At 34.1% G+C, this 19,989-nt stretch overlaps 1 protein-coding gene across 2 annotated transcripts in view; it reads right to left on the reverse strand.

The window, feature by feature from the left end:
• LOC115986857 (callose synthase 2-like) overlaps positions 1–16,970 on the reverse strand; it is a 28,548-nt gene extending 11,578 nt beyond the window's left edge. Inside the window, exons 1-18 of one of the 2 annotated variants that reach the window (XM_031110207.1) lie at positions 16,732–16,969; positions 16,139–16,364; positions 14,242–14,342; positions 12,423–12,544; positions 12,228–12,321; positions 11,922–12,032; positions 11,720–11,836; positions 11,545–11,637; positions 11,361–11,452; positions 10,980–11,106; positions 9,663–9,800; positions 9,490–9,566; positions 9,301–9,394; positions 6,754–6,876; positions 6,542–6,659; positions 3,080–3,414; positions 2,835–2,887; positions 2,680–2,740 (exon numbers count right to left, since the gene is read on the reverse strand). In XM_031110207.1, coding sequence (XP_030966067.1) covers positions 2,680–2,740; positions 2,835–2,887; positions 3,080–3,414; positions 6,542–6,659; positions 6,754–6,876; positions 9,301–9,394; positions 9,490–9,566; positions 9,663–9,800; positions 10,980–11,106; positions 11,361–11,452; positions 11,545–11,637; positions 11,720–11,836; positions 11,922–12,032; positions 12,228–12,321; positions 12,423–12,544; positions 14,242–14,342; positions 16,139–16,322 — 2,040 coding nt within the window. In that variant the 5' untranslated portion in view covers positions 16,323–16,364; positions 16,732–16,969. Of the gene's footprint in view, positions 1–2,679; positions 2,741–2,834; positions 2,888–3,079; positions 3,415–6,541; positions 6,660–6,753; positions 6,877–9,300; positions 9,395–9,489; positions 9,567–9,662; positions 9,801–10,979; positions 11,107–11,360; positions 11,453–11,544; positions 11,638–11,719; positions 11,837–11,921; positions 12,033–12,227; positions 12,322–12,422; positions 12,545–14,241; positions 14,343–16,138; positions 16,365–16,731 lie in introns of both variants that reach the window. The other variant, XM_031110208.1, reaches the window with a different exon arrangement.
• Between the last annotated feature and the right edge of the window lie 3,019 nt (positions 16,971–19,989).

The following is a 19,989-nucleotide window of genomic DNA, read 5'->3' on the forward strand; positions in this document are numbered from 1 at the left end:
TCACTCGACTACATGAATTTGTGGAATCAGTCAAACCAATTCAGTCAAATGTTCATGGTTTTACCATATTAGATTCTATCCAACTTACAATTAATGTTATACATGGTTGATCTCCTATGGACTGCAGAAAATTCTCTTTTGCACACCCATGCATATGCACATATATTCATTCGCAACTTATAATTCTAAAAATAATTTTTGTACTTTGTATATGTTATATAGTCTTAAATACACAGGCAAAAAGTGTGTTTGGAAGTTTGGAAAAGGAGGAGAGTAGGGGTAAGGGGGGAGGAGAAGAGAGGGGAAGGAGGGAGATGGTTACCCCTTACCCTTGTTTGGATGTTTTAAACATGAAGCGGGGGAACAGGAATAGATATCCATATCCTTTGTTTGGATGTTTTAAAAATTAAGTAGAGGGAGGAGAGGGGAGGGGAGGGGAATGGTCTTATAAATTGACAATTATGACTCTCATTTGCTAATTTCAAAGAAATAGATACAAATTGGCATCATAGGGGAAAAGCTGACAATTTAAAATTTTTAATATAGGCAGAACTGGAACCCCTCCGTTCCGCTCCCCCTCCAAATTCCTCCAATTTTGGGGAATTAAAAAAGAGGGGTTAGGAGCGGTAAGATACCCCTCCTAAATCCCTTCAAACCCCTCCCCCTCCCCCCTTAAAAAGCTTTTAGACAAGGTACATTAAACCATACTCCTCAGTCCTCCCCTCCTCACTACTCCTCTCTCCTTCCCCTCCACACAAACAAGCTACAAAATACTATTAATAGTATATGGTACTATTATTCAACCTCGGATCCCTAGGGGAGGTGGGAGTGACACTTCTCATTGGTGTCTCAAAGGGAATGGCAAATTTGATACCAGGTCCTATTATAATACCAATAGGGATGCAGCTGTATCCATTTTTCCGTGGAAGGGTGTTTGGAAAGCTATAATCCCTAAGAGGGTCGCTATTTTTGTGTGGACAGCGGTTCATGAGCAGATCCTTACATTGGATAATCTTATGCCTAGGGGTCGCATTTTGGTGAATTGGTGTTGTATGTGTCATCGGAATGAGGAAACAGTGGATCATCTTTTCCTCCACTGTCCTATAGCTCACTCTTTGTAGGTTTATATGTTTCAAATCTTTGGGACACAATGGGTCATGCCAGGTTCTGTGGAAAGTTTGGTGTATTGTTGGAGTTTTTGGCTGGGAAAATTTAATTCAGACATTTGGAATATGGTTTCTGGCTGTTTGATGTGGATTGTTTGGACGGAAAGAAATCAGCGCTCTTTTGAGGATACCGAGAAATCCTTGGTTCAGTTACAAGCGCTATGCCAAAGGACTGTATTTGATTGGTCTAGATGTTGGGGCTTCTCAGATTGTTCCACTATCTTGGAGTTTATTTCGTCTCTTAGTATTGCTCATTAAGTTTATTTTTGTTGTTTGGTGCTGTTTGTTTGTTTGTTGCTGTTTGTTTGTTTGTAGCATTTCTGTGTTCACCATCATGAACACCTTGTACTTGCTTTATTCTATTTTTCAGTTTGATTAATAAAATTCTTATTACTTATCAAAAAAAAAAGGATGCTTAGTAATGTTAAAATTTTTTTGTCATATTACCAAACATTTCCTTGCCATTCCAAGCATTTTCATGCCTTTCTGAACTTTCTAACTGCTTGACAAAATTCAAGGAAAATATTTATAGCAGTTTAAATTCATGTCAGCATCTTTCTTCTATTCCTGACATGTATCGTTTAATAAAGATGCTCAAAAGGCATGCAACATACCTTAAATAGTCATTTACAAGGCTTATCAATGTAAGTGAAAGGTTCCTTCTATATTACCAAGAATTTCCCTGCTTGTCCAAACATTTTCATGCCTTTCTGAATTTTTTAACTGATTAACAAATTCAGAGCAAATATTTAAAGTAGTTTAAAGTCATGGTAGCATCTTTCTTCCATTCCTCACTAATATCATTGGATAACGATGCTCAATATGCATGCAACATACCTTAAATAGTCAGTTACAAGGCTTATCAGTGAAAGTGAAAGGTTCCTTCCATATATCCAAACATCTCTTGCATTCCAGTTGGTCAAGCATCAAAGGTAAGAAGCTTTGTTTCATATTTCCTAGAGCTTTAATGCTTTTCCAAATTTTCAAATTGTTTCCATTGAATTTCAAAAACAATCCAAAATGTTTCAACTTTTTTGCCAATTGAAACAATCCACTCATTGAAATCTAATACCATAATTTATCTACTAGCAATACCTAGTGACTACTAAAAAAAAAAAAATAGTGAGCATTTATAATTCACCCACAACTTTGTCAGTAAAACACCCAAGGATATTGTAATTACATATCATGAGAATGAACAGACGTGCAGAACTAACTAATCAATACCAAAAAAAAAATTCCCTTAACTTCCACAATAAGCACAAATGTTTCCCAAAAGGTCAGTTCTTTGCCAGAGCAATTCATAGATAATAATTTGACCATAAAAGTTGAATAAAATCAATGATTATTTGGTAAATAAACCCATCCAATATTTCACTTATTAGCACTAATTTGTTTGATGTATATGATTTAGACAAATAAAGGTATACCATACAAGAAATAACAACAAAGAAAGACATAGCAGCAATAATAAGACTCATACATAAGCTCTGAAGAAAGATAAATGAAATACCTCTATGTAGTAACTGAATGCTAATTTTGATACAATCAGGAGAACCCAAAACACAGTGTACCTAGAAATCAGAAAAATTAGAAGATAATCAGCAAGAGCATCAGTGAATCGCATTCAAGCCATGCTGACCCAAAAATCAAACACTGTTCTCTTACTTGATAAGAGAAATCGTGCTCTCATGCATTGCCCTTCCAACATAGAGCCGAGGCTGCAAGATATCAAAAGGTTGAAAGAAAGAAAGAAAAACTTAAGATGGTAGAGATGCTGTATGGAATGAATTAAGTTAAACAGCAACCTAAAAATGAGCTTCACATGTCATACCCATAGGCATGCAAAATGTAATGTTCATTCAGCAATAGACAATTATCATTGAAAAGTTTTAAAACATGCATCTGCATACCTGAGACCACCACATCATGAGCATCACAACCTTATAGTTTGATCCTTCAAGAAATCGGCGAATGAATGGGAACAGAAACAACACTGTGCAGAGCATGTTTGGAGATAAGTAAATGAGGACAGCCAAAATGAACAAAGATGGTGAACTTGGACTGTTTCCAAACCAACTCTTAATGGTCTGTGCAAACCCCGGAGGATTTTTCCAACTATAGGCATATGCTACTGGTAAAAGTATGACCCATGCTGCAGAAGAAACAGCCTTCAAAATGTATCTTAGCTTGACATGTAATGACATGCTCTGCCTTGCTTTCCAGCTCAGGACTATATCAAGGACAGCTGCAATTGTTCCAAAATAATAATAATAATAGCAGTAACACAAAAATAATCAAATCACAACTATCTTATAAAGCAGGAGAATGTCATATTGATAATTGAATGTAAAGATGTATGCGAAGGATATGGTGGGCTTCTTTATATCACTGAGTCTTAAGAAAATGCCCAAACTTTTCCAAAACTAAAATATGCTTAGGCAACGAAAACCAAAAACCCCAAACAGGTTTTAGCAAAACAAGCAGGAGACTTAAAAAGACCAAAATCATGAAAATGTTGAAGAGAACTAATGGTTGCTAGGGAATTTTCACCCCACTCTCCTCTAGGACACACTTCGATATTTTTGTTAATCTTGTAAATCGAGGTGCTTGAATTCACTATCTCTATTTTGGGCCCTAATAAAGTACATCTTCTTTTTTTAAGTTTTATGCAATGTTAATGATTTTGACATCTTGATGGAGAAATATGTTCTTGTTGGTACATTGTATTAATTCTTGCCACGTATTGCTTCCTTGAATAGATTAGTGGGTCATTTTAACTCCGCCTATCACCTATGCCTATGCTTTGTGTCATTGATTTTGTTCATAACCAGCCTCAAGCCCGGAAAAATGTGGAAGGTTGCGGTATGTTGACAGCCAGTTTAAATTTTAGTCAATCTAATACTATTATGAATTGTGGCAAAATTATTTGATGTCATCATGCCTAAGGACTAGCAAACTAGAGACAAAATAAGAAATTTTTTTTCTTTTCGTCAATTCACCAAAACTCCCAAGCAGCTGTATTAATTCCTATGCAGCTGATTTTCCCTCCGATAATTGATTTGGAGACAGACATGTCTACTCATTCACAGTTCGACATGGGTGTCATAAATGGTAAATCCCAAAAATCTAGATATGTGGAGATGGCAAGTATTTGACTGAATATATATTTGACATATTTATTTCACTGTTTGCATGCCAAAAATCAATGTATAATGAAACATTTAATAAGGATACTATGTTTAACAATCTTATAATTCTAAATGTACTAAAAAAAAATGAAGATGATATTTTATTAGTTTGGATATTATTTTTGGACATGGATGTTGCTTCCGAAGTGTTTGGCAAGCCTATTTTCAGATTGGAGAATCCATAAATCATAGATTATCAAATGGGCCCACAACCCTATCTTGCCATGACTCCTAGATGCAATTCTGATGAAAACATATCTGTTAGGTTTTAGTGTTGGCTGCTTCCTATGAAAAAACGTGTCAAACGTTTTTGAATTGGTTGTATTTTGGGTTAGCTTAAAAATCTGTCAAGAGCTCCCGTTGAAAGAATTTAAGAACAACTTTTTCATTTTTCGCCCAAGCGCAACTAAGTTTGCTCAAGCAAAATGAATCTTGTGCAAGAAAAATGAAGACTCACTCGAGCAAGAAAATAATGCAGACAGAAACTTCTCCAGTATTTCACCAACATTCACTTGAGCGAATGTTAGCAGGGGGTGGCACTCTTTATCTCAGTTTATTATGTATGATATTGGAGATGGTTCAAAAGTGCAGTTTTGGCTAGATCGTTGGTGTGGGACTTCCTCTCTCGCTGTCCGCTATCCCGATTTATATAGGATTAGCTGTAGCAAAGAGGCAAGTGTGGCGGATCTTATGAGATTCTCCAATGGAGTCCTCCATTGGGAGATTCAGTTTTGTAGGGAGGTGCATAATCGTGAATTGGAAGCTTTCTGGAGCTTCATCAACTCCATTTATAGCACTCCCGTAAGGGGAATCGAGGAGGATAAGAGATTTTGGCTGCCTTGTAAGAGTAAGGGGTTCACGGTTAGTGCTTACTACCATCTTCTTGTTGGCCATAGTGAGCATATTTTCCCTTGGAAAAGTATTTGGAAGCAGAAGATCCCCTCTAGAGTGGCTTTTTTTGTCTGGACCGCAGCCTTGGGGAAATGTTTGACTATTGACAATCTAAGGAAAAGAAAGGTTTGCATTTTGGATTGGTGTTATATGTGCAAGTGTAGTAGTGAAAGTGTTGACTATCTTTTCCTTCATTGCCCGGTTGCTTCGGAGTTATGGGATATGGTTTTTGGTTTATTTGGAGTGTGTTGGATCATGCCTTCGTCTGTTGTTGGTCTCTTTGCTTGCTGGCAAGGTCACTTTGGTCGCCTCCGCAATGGAGTTATTTGGAAGGTCGTTCCTCTTTGTTTGATGTGGTGTATTTGGAAGGAGAGGAATAGTAGATGCTTTGAAGACTTTGAGCGTGCTATGCCTGACCTCAAGCTTCTTTTCATCCGAACCTTACTTGAATGGTTCTCTGTGTGGAGAAACCATCCTTTTTCTATTTTGGATTTACTTGACTTTTGTAATTTTCGTTCTTGACTTGCTCCCCCATGTATACTCCCTGTGTGCTTGGGTGTATCTTTTTTATTATCAATGAATTCTTATTACTTATCAAAAAAAAAATTAAGACTTGCAATCCGAGTCCTGCTAGAAGAAGGATTTGTGCTCAAATTTTACCCTATTTTGTGCACCTATATAAACCACTTAATGCATGTCTTTTTGAAAGAGAGAAAGGCATTTTATACCATAGCAATATAGAGGAAACCTTGTTCCTTTCTTTCCTTGTGCCAAACTGAAAAATATATAGATTTTACCTTCTCATCTTTTGATATTTTTATTCAATTTTCTCTCTGGCACATCACATTTCCACGTCCTCTCTCTCTCTCCTCTCTTATTTTTATTCAATTTTCTCTCCCACACACATCCCCACGTCCTCTCTCTCCCTCTTTCTCTGCCTCTCTTCATCAAATGGAGCCACATGATAAAATATATTTTTTTTATTAATTTTTTTAACATAGATCAGGTTTATTTTAGATTATTTTAATTTGTTGTAATCTAAAAATAGAAGATGTGATATAGGGTGTATTGTAAAGTGGTGTGTTAAAAAAGATAAAGTAACTTTTTGATATGTCCAAATAGCATTTTTTTAGAACATCTGATGTTAATTCTCTAAGGCTGAAGAACAGAGATATAGTACAAGTAGGAGAGAAGCAATAAATAGAAAGAAAATAGCCAAATACAGTTTTGTCCACATGCATGAGATTAGAAATAAATAATGCACCAACAGAACCCGTTCAACTGGTTTCCTACCTTGTACAAGCTTCAATATTGCAGCAGTTATGAAGATACTCAACACCTTCTTGAAAACATCACCCTCAAATACGGAACTTAATTTCCCTGACCCATTCGAAGCAAGGATGATCATCGCCTAAATTAGACAGAGTATTTGAACATTGTTCATAATATTAGGAAGGGAAAAAAGGCAGGAAACACAATGATAAGAAAATTAGAAAAAGGATTACCTGTAAACACAAAATATAAAAGCTCCACATTCTATCAAAACTTCTAAAGATATGCCAAAATGAGCGTATTTCAACAAAATAAGTTTTCCCAATCCATCGATCACCAGTATAAGGTTTCTCATCCTGAATATCAATAATTTCCACAATTAGAAATGCAATAGTTTTAACCAAAATCAGGTTGACAGATTTAGTAGTGAGAAAAATATTTTTTTAATGGCAATTTTTTAATGAAATTGGGCAATTGAATAAATTTGAAACTTAGAGAACTCAATTAAACGAAAGTAAAGTTAAAAGACTAAAATGAATTTTTGTCAAACTTAGAGGGTGCAATTTGCATTTTAGATAAATTTGAAACTTAGAGAACTCAATTGAAGAAAAGTAAAGTTAAAAGACTAAAATGAATTTTTGTCAAACTTAGAGAGTGCAGTTTGCATTTTAGCCAAATTTTTTTTTTTTAAATGCAAATTATAATTCTTAAAAATCCTACTTTGTCAACTCCAGCAATAGGGTTTATATTCTCCTACAAAAGGGGAACATAACTTACAAGCTGAGTATTGATACCATGGTTAACTAAGTTGATATATATATATATATATATATATATACATATGGAATGATTTCAAGTTACACCTAGTGTGACTTTAACCAATATTACACCACTTATTTACTTTTATTAATATTATGAAAATCCTACTGTTGGATTACATGGTCTCTATGTTTTTAACATACTCCAAATTTCGTGTTAATCATCTTTCTATTCAATCCACAAAATCATCTTTTATACATAATTTTAAAGTACAAAAACTTGAAATCTAAAAATTTGAATGATGACATAGTTACAAATGTTTGATCGTCTTGAAATTTTTCGATCATGGAGGGGATGTGAAGAAAATGTAATCCAAAAGTGGATTTGTCAAAAGTTGGATCCAATAAAAAGATATTGAGAGATGTCATATTCCCTAAAATTACACTAGGTGTAACTTATATATATATATATATATATATGTGTGTGTGTGTGTGTGTGTGTGTGTGTTTGTGTGTGTAAGGCCCAGAGTGATACATGTCAGCTATTTAAAGCCCAAAATTAAAAGAATGTTGTTTATTAAGTGGAGCAGTTTGTGGTCTTCAATGTATGTGCTACTCTAAAATGCCATCAATAAGATTAAGAAACTAAGTGGACTAGTGGCATATTGTATAAAAGATCCATATCATTGACTATGACAGTAACTATAAATACAGGAATTTAGGAAGACAGAGAGCAGAATATAAATGTGTAGATACAAAAACAGAAACCTATAAATCTATTAATCATAATTAAGGGTATAGCAACAAAAGCAATAGCTGTTGATACTAACTATGCTAGTACTACTAGTAGTTTTTAAGTCATTACTGCTCTCAAGAAGGGCATCAACGTATCCATATTTGTACACCTGCATCTGAATTTTGTATTAACATACACACAGGGAATGGATACTTCAGTTAGTCCGGGGCCTTACTCCAGAGAATAAGTGCTCATGTGCAGGTTGTCTTCAAAGATCCTCGCCCAATTTGGTAAGATTAATTGCGCGCGCGCGTGCGCACACACATATTTACAAGAAAAAAGAAAAAATCAATTAGTGCATGGTATTTTGAAAGGCAGCACTGTTTACCATCCATTATAGGCTTCCTGTTCTTTCCATAATGAGTTTGAAAAGACTGATTGGACAAATTCAATTGTGGCTTTCTACTCAAGTTCCTGATATAGTTGCTAGCTTTCTCCTGATCTAAATAGTTCCTCAAATTAATCTGGTTACAATTGACTTACTACTGTTTCCTGGCTGTTTGTTGTTGATTTGTTGAACCCCAGTTTAAACTTGTTCAGGACTTATTCTAGTAAGGTTCTCCAATCCCACTAAAGCTCTACCGCAAAACCTAGGTCTGCAACAAGTGGCTTTTTTGCTCTAGTCTATCCTCTTTCATTATATCTTTCTCCCAAACCCTGGGATTTGGCTCTTTCTTCTCAGATTCAATTCCCTTATCCCCTCTCTTTTCATTTCAATAATTACAGTAACCTAGCCTTTACTTTTTGTTACATCTGATTCCTCCCTATTTAGTATTTACCCCAACCTTATATTTCTCTTCTCTAACTCTTCCTCACCTAGGCAGTGTCTCTGTACATGTAAGTAATGAACAGCAATATAAGCCACATGTAAGAGGCAAATATTACAAATATAACTAGGAGCATGAAACCGTCTCCTCAAGACACAGCTTTTACATTTCTACTCTCATCTTCTCTCCCTCCATCTCCCTCCATTCCAAACATACCCTGACTGTATGGATATATGTTTGAAGCATATTTAGTACAAAAAAGCTTAAGATAGAGCAAGAAAATTCCCCGTTCCATCAAGGGACAATATTTCATGAATTTACAATGAAATAAGTTAAGATTCATTAAAAAAAATCTTCATCAATAAAAGAAATAAATTTAGATTTATATGTTTCAAAGAAAGATAAACAAGACTAGAAAACTAACAAACAAGCAACATATAACCCAAAATTACAACATACATCCTTTTTGTCAGCTCGAAGCTTTTCCGGAGGTTGGCAAAAGAAATCAGCATCAGCACGCATAGGCCAACCTAGCCGAAAACAATCAACTGACCTACAATTCACACCAACATAATTTTTAATAATATACTACATTCTGTACATATGAAATTCATATAAAAAATAAATAAATAAAAAAACCCGTTGTACCAGAAGTATTCATTTAAATCATCATAATTTCTCCACTGAGAATGCTTTGCTTTTCCTCCTTTGTTCCTTTTAGCTTCCTGTAAAGCACAAAATAAATGGTAAGACAAAGCAGTCAAATATCAATAGAACAAACTGCATTTTTATAGACCCAACAGAACGTGCAGAAGCAACACCTTTGCTATTGTCTCATATATTGGAGTTACCACTTTCTTTAGAAAAGCCTCATCATCACCACCATAGACTGGCTTTACAGGCTCACCAGTCATTGGACTAATACTTCCAGCCAGCATTCCATACAACTCAAAAGCCATCTATAAAGATTGGAGTACAACAAATGAATATTTATACTTAAATCAATCAAGATACTCAATTTTCAATGATAGTAACCAATTCAATGAGACTATAAATATCATAAAAACTATAAATATGAAACATGTATAAGAACCTGAAAATTCAGAGCAAGTCTAGTAAAATTTATTCTGAACATCCATAATTTATCTTTTAAATTGGCCAAAGTTCAACCACTCCATACCTATTCTTCTTCTTCTTCTACTTTTTTTGGTTTGAGACCCAAAATTCCACAACTCAACTAAAGAAATTTTTTTAAGTGTAAGGCAGAATGTATGAAACATGGTAATGACCAGAATGTACTACAAATAAGTTTATGGAAAATTCTAATATACACCATGGTTCCACGTTTTAGAAATTTGCAATGGTATACTTGTAACAATGATATCACTGCATACTTTAAACCTACCAACCTCTAATGACTAGACACTTGACAATATCTCATAACTTGAATAAACCGTAAAGGTTTATTTATGGAATTATTATTTTAAGAGAAAAACCTCTATCTCTGTTTCCTAAAACAGGGGGGAAAAGAAATATTTGGACATAATTAGTACATACTCATCAAAATGTTTAGACTGAACAAGCTAGATATTGCTTACTAATTAATATATTTATTAGTAAGTCCTTAGCTTGCAAAATTACACTACCTATGAAGTCTATGAGAACAACTAGGGTGGCACCTCTATCATATTGTATAAAGTAATTTCAAAAAACCACCAAGTCAGTGAGTTGACTTGCATATTCTTGCAGCCCATTCAACCCCACATACATCTTCCAAACCTCTCCTACCAATAGATCATAAAATTACAAATAGGAACAAACGTGTAGCCCTTCACATCATGACCTTGGCATTCCCAACTACTCACTATAGCACATCAAAAATCAAATGAAAAAACAAATTATGTACATTTTTTCAGTTATAATCTCTTTATAATATCTAGTAAAGTATTATTAAAAGTAATTTTGTCTTTATGGTTCCTTCAACTTCCATGCAACATCCCCACACTTGAATTAATTCTCATAAGCATCTAAATCTCTCATACATCTCCTTATGATTTAGAGCCCTAAAGAAATGAAAAAGAAAAGCTAATTCATTTTTCTCTCATTGCAATCTCAGGAACAATTTGAACTGTACATACATGATGATAAATATAGCAGAGGCATTCTGGCATGAATCTCAAGTTTGAAGCCTCTCCCCATATAAGAAGATATAAACCCATGTATAGTAATTTTCGCTGCTGCACTTCTTGTTGAATTGTTGGTAACCTGCCAATTAAAAAAGCCATAAAGTAAGAGCAATATATCAAATCATGAGTGCCTGACCGTTTAGCATCAACTAGCATGAAAGAGAATAGGAAATACAGAAACAGAGAAATTAAGGTGCTTTTTAAGTACCAACTACAGCACAAGGAAGCAGCAGTATAGCACTGTTGCACACAACACTATAACTAATCCACTTGGCACTTCAAAACAAAACATATTTTTGAAATAAATAAAAAATAAAAAATAGGAAGCCTCACCAAAGGCTACTTTTGCGATCCAAATACTTGCACCACCTTTTGTAGTTTTTAAAAAGTTTCTTCATCACTTCTGTCAGAGCACGATCATCCAACTAAAGAGGCAAAAAGTAGCATATGTTATGGAAAATTAAAGATGGTCTCAGAAAGTAAAAATAAAATCCCGAGCAATCTAAGAAAATAAGACCTTGGGTTGCTGATCAGGCTTTGGGAATTGTCTTATGTGCACATTTGCAAGCAACAGAATCAAGTGCTCCCTTTGATTCTCAACATTATCTTTCTGTATATTAACAAATGGAAAGTAGCCTGCTGATTAAACATGAAAAACCAAGTAATTGTCAACAAACAATTTGGCAAGTCACCTGAAAACCAAACATGGCCTGAAGCCAGTCTAGAATGTCTTCATTTACTTTCTTCTGGTGGTCCTTTGGCCATGGCAAACCCCTGATGTTACGAAGTGCAGAAACACTAGCTTGAATCTGCAAATAAATAATTCAAAATCAAACTCAAGTGTGCAAGAACTAAGGAAAATCAACTATTTCACACCAGAAAACTGGAACAAACCTCAGGATATCTCATAATAGCCTGATTTTCACTATCTGGATCAAGAGGAAGAATATTATAAGGCTTATATAACTGTTTCTTCTCCTCGACCTTAGTGTGAGCTTGCAAAATCTACAATAGAAATCAAAAGGGAAATACTGTCCAATTACCACAACAAAAGAGAAAAATGAAAATAATTACTTCATCCATATATATAAATGCAACCACAGCACATGAGGGTTCTTGGACAAAAAAAGTATTCTTTTCAGAAAGTCCCAATAGCTTGATATCATTCAGAAGTAAGATGTAAAATGCATTCAGTTTCACCTCATCAGACATTTCAATAGCCTCAGTCTGATTTACAGCCTTCAAAACCTCAAATAGGACAGAAGCAGTTTGATATGCTTTGGTAAGTTGGGCACTGAGTCAGGAACATAAACTTAATATCAAATAAATATAATGCACTAGAGCCAACCATCAAGAAAGTAATCAACAAGACATCAATTCTCTCAGAGAACCAACCGGTCATGTTTATCAGCAGCATTCTGCAAAGCTTGAATATACTTTTTGTAGTAATCCTGATAAAATCTCTGCATTTCTCGAGCATCACTCTTCGCCCTTCCTGCCAATGTCGTTTCATTTTCCTGAAAATAAAATAAGAGTGGATAAATATTTCTTCAGAGAGACCCTTGATTAGAAATTGTAGGGAATTAAAGCCAAAAGGTAATGACATCCTGAAACATTATGGAACACTTTTTAAGGTAGAGCAAATTACTTTTACTTCAAAAGGAAGAAAAATGAAAAATGAAAGGAAAAAAAAAAAAAAGGAGAAACCAAATAGAAGGCACTGAACATGTATATCATTTAAAGTCAGTCCTCACACAAAAGCAATATCTGAGATAAAAATACCAAATCAAAATTGAGACTATTAAGCAGATACAAGATGAGTTTGAAATGTTGTCTGGTTTGACAGCCAATTCTGGTTAGAGTGAGGTGTTTTCTAAGCTAAGTGCTGATCGGCACTTAGGGTCAGAAACTCCAATTCTCGAGTGTCCTCCTTTGTTTCTTGATTCCATTGAGTTCTAACTTGGTCCTAACAGTTTGAGGAAGGTGGAAGAGTAGAATAATACAGCTGCAGTTATGAGACAAATATGGAATCTCTTTGCTCAGGCATGCTCTATCATGGTTGCTTGGGTAAAGCTTTATCTTAGAGCAATAAGCATTTGGGTAGTTAGAGTCCCACAAGAGAGCATATGAGAATGGAAAAGGATCCTCAGCTTGAGGAACAGAGCAAGAAATTTTTTGAAATTCTCAGTGGGACAAGGAGATACTATCTTCTTTTGTCATGATTTTTGGCATCCTGATGGACCACCATATTCTAATTTATTTCCTCTGTTTTTTCTCTTTTTTCAATGAAGTTCATTACTTATCAAAATATATATATATATATATATATATATATTATGAATACGACCATATAGCTCTCTGTGACGTGGCAAACAAAATGACAGTAAAAAAAAATTTAACTTCAAGATGATAAATGGTGCTGCCATGTTGGCCCCTAGCTAGATCTGAGGACACACTCACTGTCTATTAGGACCAGACTACATGAAGTTGTTTTGAGTACCACAGACTCAATTAATTAGCTTCCTTCAAAGAATGCTAAATATTAATGTACTGAAACTTGGAAGCACTTAGAACAAAATTCCCCTTTGTTTCTTGGTGGAAGTTGGTATGGTTTACAAAATCTATTCCAAATCATTCCTTTATAAACTAACTTGCAATCACGAATAAGCTATCAACCAGGGATCAAACAGGTTAATTGCAGTTATATGGGAGACATTCTCTGCACTGATTGTAGGAATGAACTGGAAAGCAGCTGTCACCTACTTTCTGAGTGATCATTTCACTAAGAGAGTTTGGCAGACTATATTAATTACGTGTTCGATGAAGATAGTGAGACAAGTTTGGCAGAACATCATGAATGCTGTTAGATTGATACTTGCTGCAAGCACAAAAATGAAGAATTTGCATTCTGAAACAAGAAAAAAGGTGAAAAATTCCATTCCGAACAGGGTTCTCCATAGTACGTGGCATATTCCTTTTTTTCTGTATGCAGTTTTTTTGCCAGTATGTTTGTACTGTGCTTACAGTTTCTCCTCTTATATTTCTCCATTCAGTTGAATGAAATTACTAATTCACTAAAAAAACGCAAATCATGATAGGTATATGAATTTTCTTTCTATAAATTGTTACACCTTTGATCATGATCCTTCTAGAATAATATTGCTTACTAGAGAAGAAAAAGTAGATTTAATGAGCAAGTGATTTTAAAGCTCACCCTCTCTAGACGTTGAAGAAGTGCAGTTTTAAATTGGCGAACACCACGTCCACTAGATGTAGGATCCAGTCTGTGAGCTTTTTCGAAGGCATAAAACCGACCTAATTCCAGCATTGACAAAAATATGCATTTGAGTTCAGATACATATCAGAGTTCAGAAAGCATCCCATTGTATTCATTAAGAGATATACACCATGTTAAATTCTGACATAATATAACATATAAAAATAGACAAAACCAAATGTGGTGATTTATTAGTTAGGATAAACAATAGAATCAACGAAGAAAAGAATGTCTTAGCAATTGAACAGCAAACTCAAATGTTATTGATTATAGAAAAAACCATATAAATAGTATAAGTGTGAGTTAGAAATAAAAGACCAGTACTTCCTGTTATAAGTTACCAAAAGTGAAAAACTGTCAAACAGACAGAATGGATATTTTCTTGCTAAAGGGACCTCACGCATAGGAGGAGGAAAGACACTTAGAAGAACATGGAGTGTGTTTCTTTAGAGAGTATTTTGAGTATTTTTCTATTATTTAAGTGAGAGAGCACCATTGGATGTATTGGGGTTTTGGGATGGTGGGTGTCTCATTTGTGATTTTGTTAGTTGGTATTGAGAGATTGCTTTGGGTGTAATGGGATTTGGGTTAGTTTGTGTTTGTGAGAGTTTTGAGCGTGTTTGTGATTGAAAATATCATCAATATTATATTGGGAGTGTCTGTGAGTCTGGTTTGTGAGAATTAGTTATGTGATATTGTGATATCATTGATACAAAATTTTGGTTGTCATTGTCCATTGATACATGAAGTTGGCCGAACTACATTAAACTTTTGTGTCTTATATGATTTTTTTTTAATGCACTTTCTCTAGCCCCAAAAATTCCTACAAACTGATATCAAAGCTCTAGTGTGGTTCAAGAAAAGAGTTTTTGTACAATTTTGCAATTGGTTTAATATATGCACACTCAATTTTAACTTCAGATGTAGAAAAAATGATCAATTTGTTCATGAAAACTTTCTTAGATTAAGGTGAATTGCTTGGTGGAATATTATTTAGAATTTGCCTCAAATTCTTAACTTTACTTGGTTTGAATTTTCTTAGTGTGGGTTTATAGTCTATGCCTCGTTAAGAAAGTAATTTGGTATTCATTGTTAACTATGGAAGGTATTCATACTCTGCCAAGGAATATGTAGTGAAGTTTTATATATATAGTGGTGATAAAGGCTCCTCCCACATTGGGAGAGGAAAAGACTCTTAGAAAAACATAGAGTGGGTTTCTTCAAATAATTGTGTGAATGAGAGAGCATCATTGGATGTATTGTACTTTTGGGATAGTGAGTGTCTCCTTTGTGAGTTTTTTAATTGATATTGAAAGTTTACTTTGGATGTAATGGGATCTGGGTTAGTTTATGTTCATAAGAGTTTTGAGAGTGTTTATGTTTGTAATGATCATGAGAGTTGTCAGTTTGATTTAAGAGAATTAATCATGTGATACTGTTGATGGTGAATTTTGGTTGCATCATCCATGAATGTAGGCATAAAGTTGGCAGAACCATGTTAAAATTCTATATCTTATATGAATGTTTTTATTTCTTGTTTTTCTGAATTCACTTTTGCTAATCCAAATTCCAACATAAGTTCTACCTCCAGAAAACAACGGAAGACCCAATATTTACATCATATACAGCTAACTGATCAAAGCAAGTTTTTTTCTTTTCTTTATTTGGATACAGATCAAAGCAAGTAAAAATCAACATAGTTTAAAATATGTTAAATCCACTGACTTCTTAATTCTAGTGGATCAAAGAGTATACTTAATCAGGTGTAGATACATACACAAAGCATACAAGCATATATACAACTCAAATCATATAAAATAAAACTGCAACTTACAGAGATAAGCAACTCTTGCGTTGCTAGACTCAACTTCATTAGCCACACGAAGAATTGGAGCAATCTCGACCAAGGAAGAAGGCACCACCTCACTATCCAAGATTGGCTCTCCTAAATTTCCGGCAGTCTGAGTCCGCAAAATCCGCCTAGGCGGTGGCTGATCAGACCCCCTTCTACTTGACATCTCTAGACCCCAATAAATATCAACTCAAGCCACCTTGTTTACCTGCCAAAACCAATCAAGCAAAATAGACAAACTCCCATCAGTTTGAATCCAAATTATAGGTCTGCCACAATTTCACTATATATAAAAGTATAAACCCCTGAAAAAAAAAAAAAAAAAAAAAAAAAAAAAAAAACTTCACCCAACTGAGACATAACTCAATACTTGACTCCCTTTTTTTCCCCCAAATTCAAGATATTGAGAAACATCAAAAGACAGAAGAGGCAAAAACTGTGTATCTAGTTACCTACTATTCTTTTGGTTCACTTCCTTAGTATCAAACAAAGTGGAATAGTATTGTTTCTGTAATAACGAAGTACAGAAACAAAAGAAATAATGGAGTGTTTCCAAATCCAAATGTAAAGCATACCTCAACTAAGCCATTATATGTACCTCTGAAAATGGTTGAAGCATTTGTTCAATTACTGAGGCACAGATATACACAGAGAACTGTGTCTTAGACAGAAAACCAAAGAAGCAAAAGAGAAAATCTTCGAATTTGAAGAAGTGGGTTTCGAAGAAAAACAGGAACAGAAGTAAAATGAAGTGGAAGAAGAAAGAGTGTGACAGCTGCAGAGGACTTTTAAGTAAACAAAAATATATAATATAGCTTTAAACATGCAAACACTTATTGTTAATAATAAATAAATAAAAATAGTACAGCATAAACAAGGAGAGAGAGTGAAAACTTACATATATATATATATATATATAAAAGTAAGATAGATCTAGAGAGAGGTTGGTGAGTGACTTAGGGGCTAAAAAGGAAGAAGGAAAGTGAGGTATAATATTGCAAAGCAAATGGCAAATATTGTTCCAATGCAACGCAGAATCAGAAGATGCGGATGCAAATATTAATACACGTCGAAAGTCAAATTGCTCTGTTTCATGGGTTTTAATTAATACTCCAATCACAACATGCCAAGTCATTCAAACGTTTCCTTTTTCCGGTTTTGGCAAGTGGCAACATGCTGTGATTCGTGTGAAATTGGATGCCCAATCGGAGGGAGAAAGATATTTTTGTAAATCGGTTGCACCTGCACGCAATCTACAAATATGGATTAACATCATGCAACACTTTTCTTTTTCCTTTTAGAAGGGCTCCTGCATATTATATTACAACAAGACCTATAACTATTCGACCCCACTATTGCAAGACACTAAGCACAACATCTGAGTCACATTCCATTTTGTAAAGTTTTTTTTACCCTAAATAGCATCTTTAAAGAATTAATTTTTTTTCACATTAGCGGTTCATTTTTGCAATATATCATACATCTTACTTTTTATTTTGCAATATATTTTATTAAAATGTTCTAAAATAATAATCTCACTCTATCTTGCTTCCAGCACTACTGTCTAACGACCACCATCACAATGCCCCATAGCCAAATTTGCCATCATTGAAGACATCAACTTACGACTAGATTAACCACCATTCATGAGAGAGAGAGAGAAAAATTAAAAAATAACCAATATAAAACACTATAGTGCTCTTTAAAATTTAATAATAATGTAGCATTTTAAAAAAATTTGAACAATAACAAAAAGCTAGATATAAGAACGATTTTATGTCATTTTATGTACAGTACTATCTATTTTTTTCTTTCAATGGCTTTTGAAAAGCTAGATGTAAATACTCTAAAATACCACCTCCCTTCTATGGTATCTATAATATTTTTCAGGTACGATATAGCATATAGCCGTTGTTCAATCTATAACAATAGCTTTTTTAAGAAGTTAAAATAATAAAAAAGTTCTTGTTATGGATTGATGAATGTAACAAAATCAGTATCATGTGTGACTATTTTACTTTTAGTACAAGATGAATAAAAAAGAAAAAAGAAGCATGGGTTATCCTATGATGTGGCCAAACTTACCATTAGGTTTGATATAGACACTATCTTATTTGACCTATCATAATCTAATGAGAAAAAATGAAGTAAAAAAAAAAAAAAATACTAAAACACTATGAAGTTTTGATAAATACATAAGATTAAACTTATGAAATTTACTTCATGATGATTGATGACTCAATACATCAATTGACTTTTGGTAATTGGTGTAGATGGAATTTGAACTAAAGTTCTTTATTTGACGACATAGTACTTTATGAGTTAAACTATTTAGAATCTACAAAAACTATGAAGTTAATGTTTAAGAAGATTGCAAGTCACTTAACCTGCTCCACCTTTTCTTAAATGTTATCATAAATTTTTAGTAGAGTTCGTGATGTACCTTTGTATAAAATGGGAGCTACTAAGAGATCCACTATCATTTGTATTTTTTCTATTACTAATAGATGTGCTACATAAACACACAAAGATATCATAGAATCTTTGTCAATAGTTTTAACTTTTCACACTTTAATCTTGGTTTGGTATACCTTTTTTAAAAGGTGATTTTTGCAAAATTTTGGATAAAACTGCTTTTTCAAAAGCTTTTTTTTTTTAATCTTAAAACGCCTTTTAGATTAATAACCCTTATAGCTTTACAAATCACATTCGTAACATCCCCTTCTCCCATTTTTTATAATAATAATAATAGAAGAATCTGAAAAATTAGGAGTTGGTAGGACTTTAGAGTACAAGCAAAGCTGGGTTAATATTTTAGTTTCAATAACTGAGTCATGAGTCATGACGTCATTTGCTTGGATAGAATTGAGCACAGATGATCACTGCTCCCTTGAAAATTTACGGCGAAACTACATTATTAGTCCTTAAAGTTTACTTACTAAGCGCTTTTGATTCTTGAAATTTCAAGTAAGCACTATCAGTCCTTGAAGTTTAAAAAATAGGTGCTATTGGTCCTTCTATTAACTTCCGTTAGTTTTTTTTTGCTTATGTGTCTAATGAAACAATAACATTGCATGTTTTAACTAATGTGGCAACCTTTTATTTATAAAAAATTACACATTGGAGCAACCTATTTCTATTACCCACCCAATTCAAACCGGTTTCTGTCGAGTCTCCTTCGCCCGTTATTGAGCTTCATGATCAACAACAGGAGAGAAAGAATAGAAAAAAGAAAACTGCGAAGCGAAAGGAACCCCAAAGTCCAATGATTTGCATTGCAAGATCAAGAAGGCTCAGCCTCAAAGAGTGATTTAATTATAATTATTTGTCAAGAGATCAACTTTGCACAATGGGGATCCACCCAGTAATTGTAATCTTGTAATTGAGGTTAATTTTGAATCTATCCACTCTCTTTTCCAGTTAGGGCTTTAGATCTTGATTCAGTGGGATTATTCTACAATCTAGAAGATGGTGTAAAGTTAACTACAAAATATCATCAAAGATGAAGTACAAACCAAGAATAAAGAGGTGGTCGTAAAATTCCTAGGGACAACACTTTTGCATTAAAGTTGCAGTCTTGACAAGTAACTTGAGAGATCATAACGACAAAAAGGAAGGCTGGTGACCAGACCACGTTTGGAGGTTTTCAAACCGGTTTTAATTTGGGAAAGAGAGATCCATTAGACTTCCGAGGAACTTGAGCGACAGATCCATTAGACTTGATTGAATTGGGTGGGTAATACAAATGGGTTGCTTTGAATCTGATGTGTAATTTTTTATTAATAAAATAGTTGTCATGTGAATAAAAAAATGAATTGTCACCACTTCGTTAA

Source organism: Quercus lobata, chromosome 4, assembly GCF_001633185.2.
Source record: "Quercus lobata isolate SW786 chromosome 4, ValleyOak3.0 Primary Assembly, whole genome shotgun sequence".
Classification (NCBI taxonomy): domain Eukaryota; kingdom Viridiplantae; phylum Streptophyta; class Magnoliopsida; order Fagales; family Fagaceae; genus Quercus; species Quercus lobata.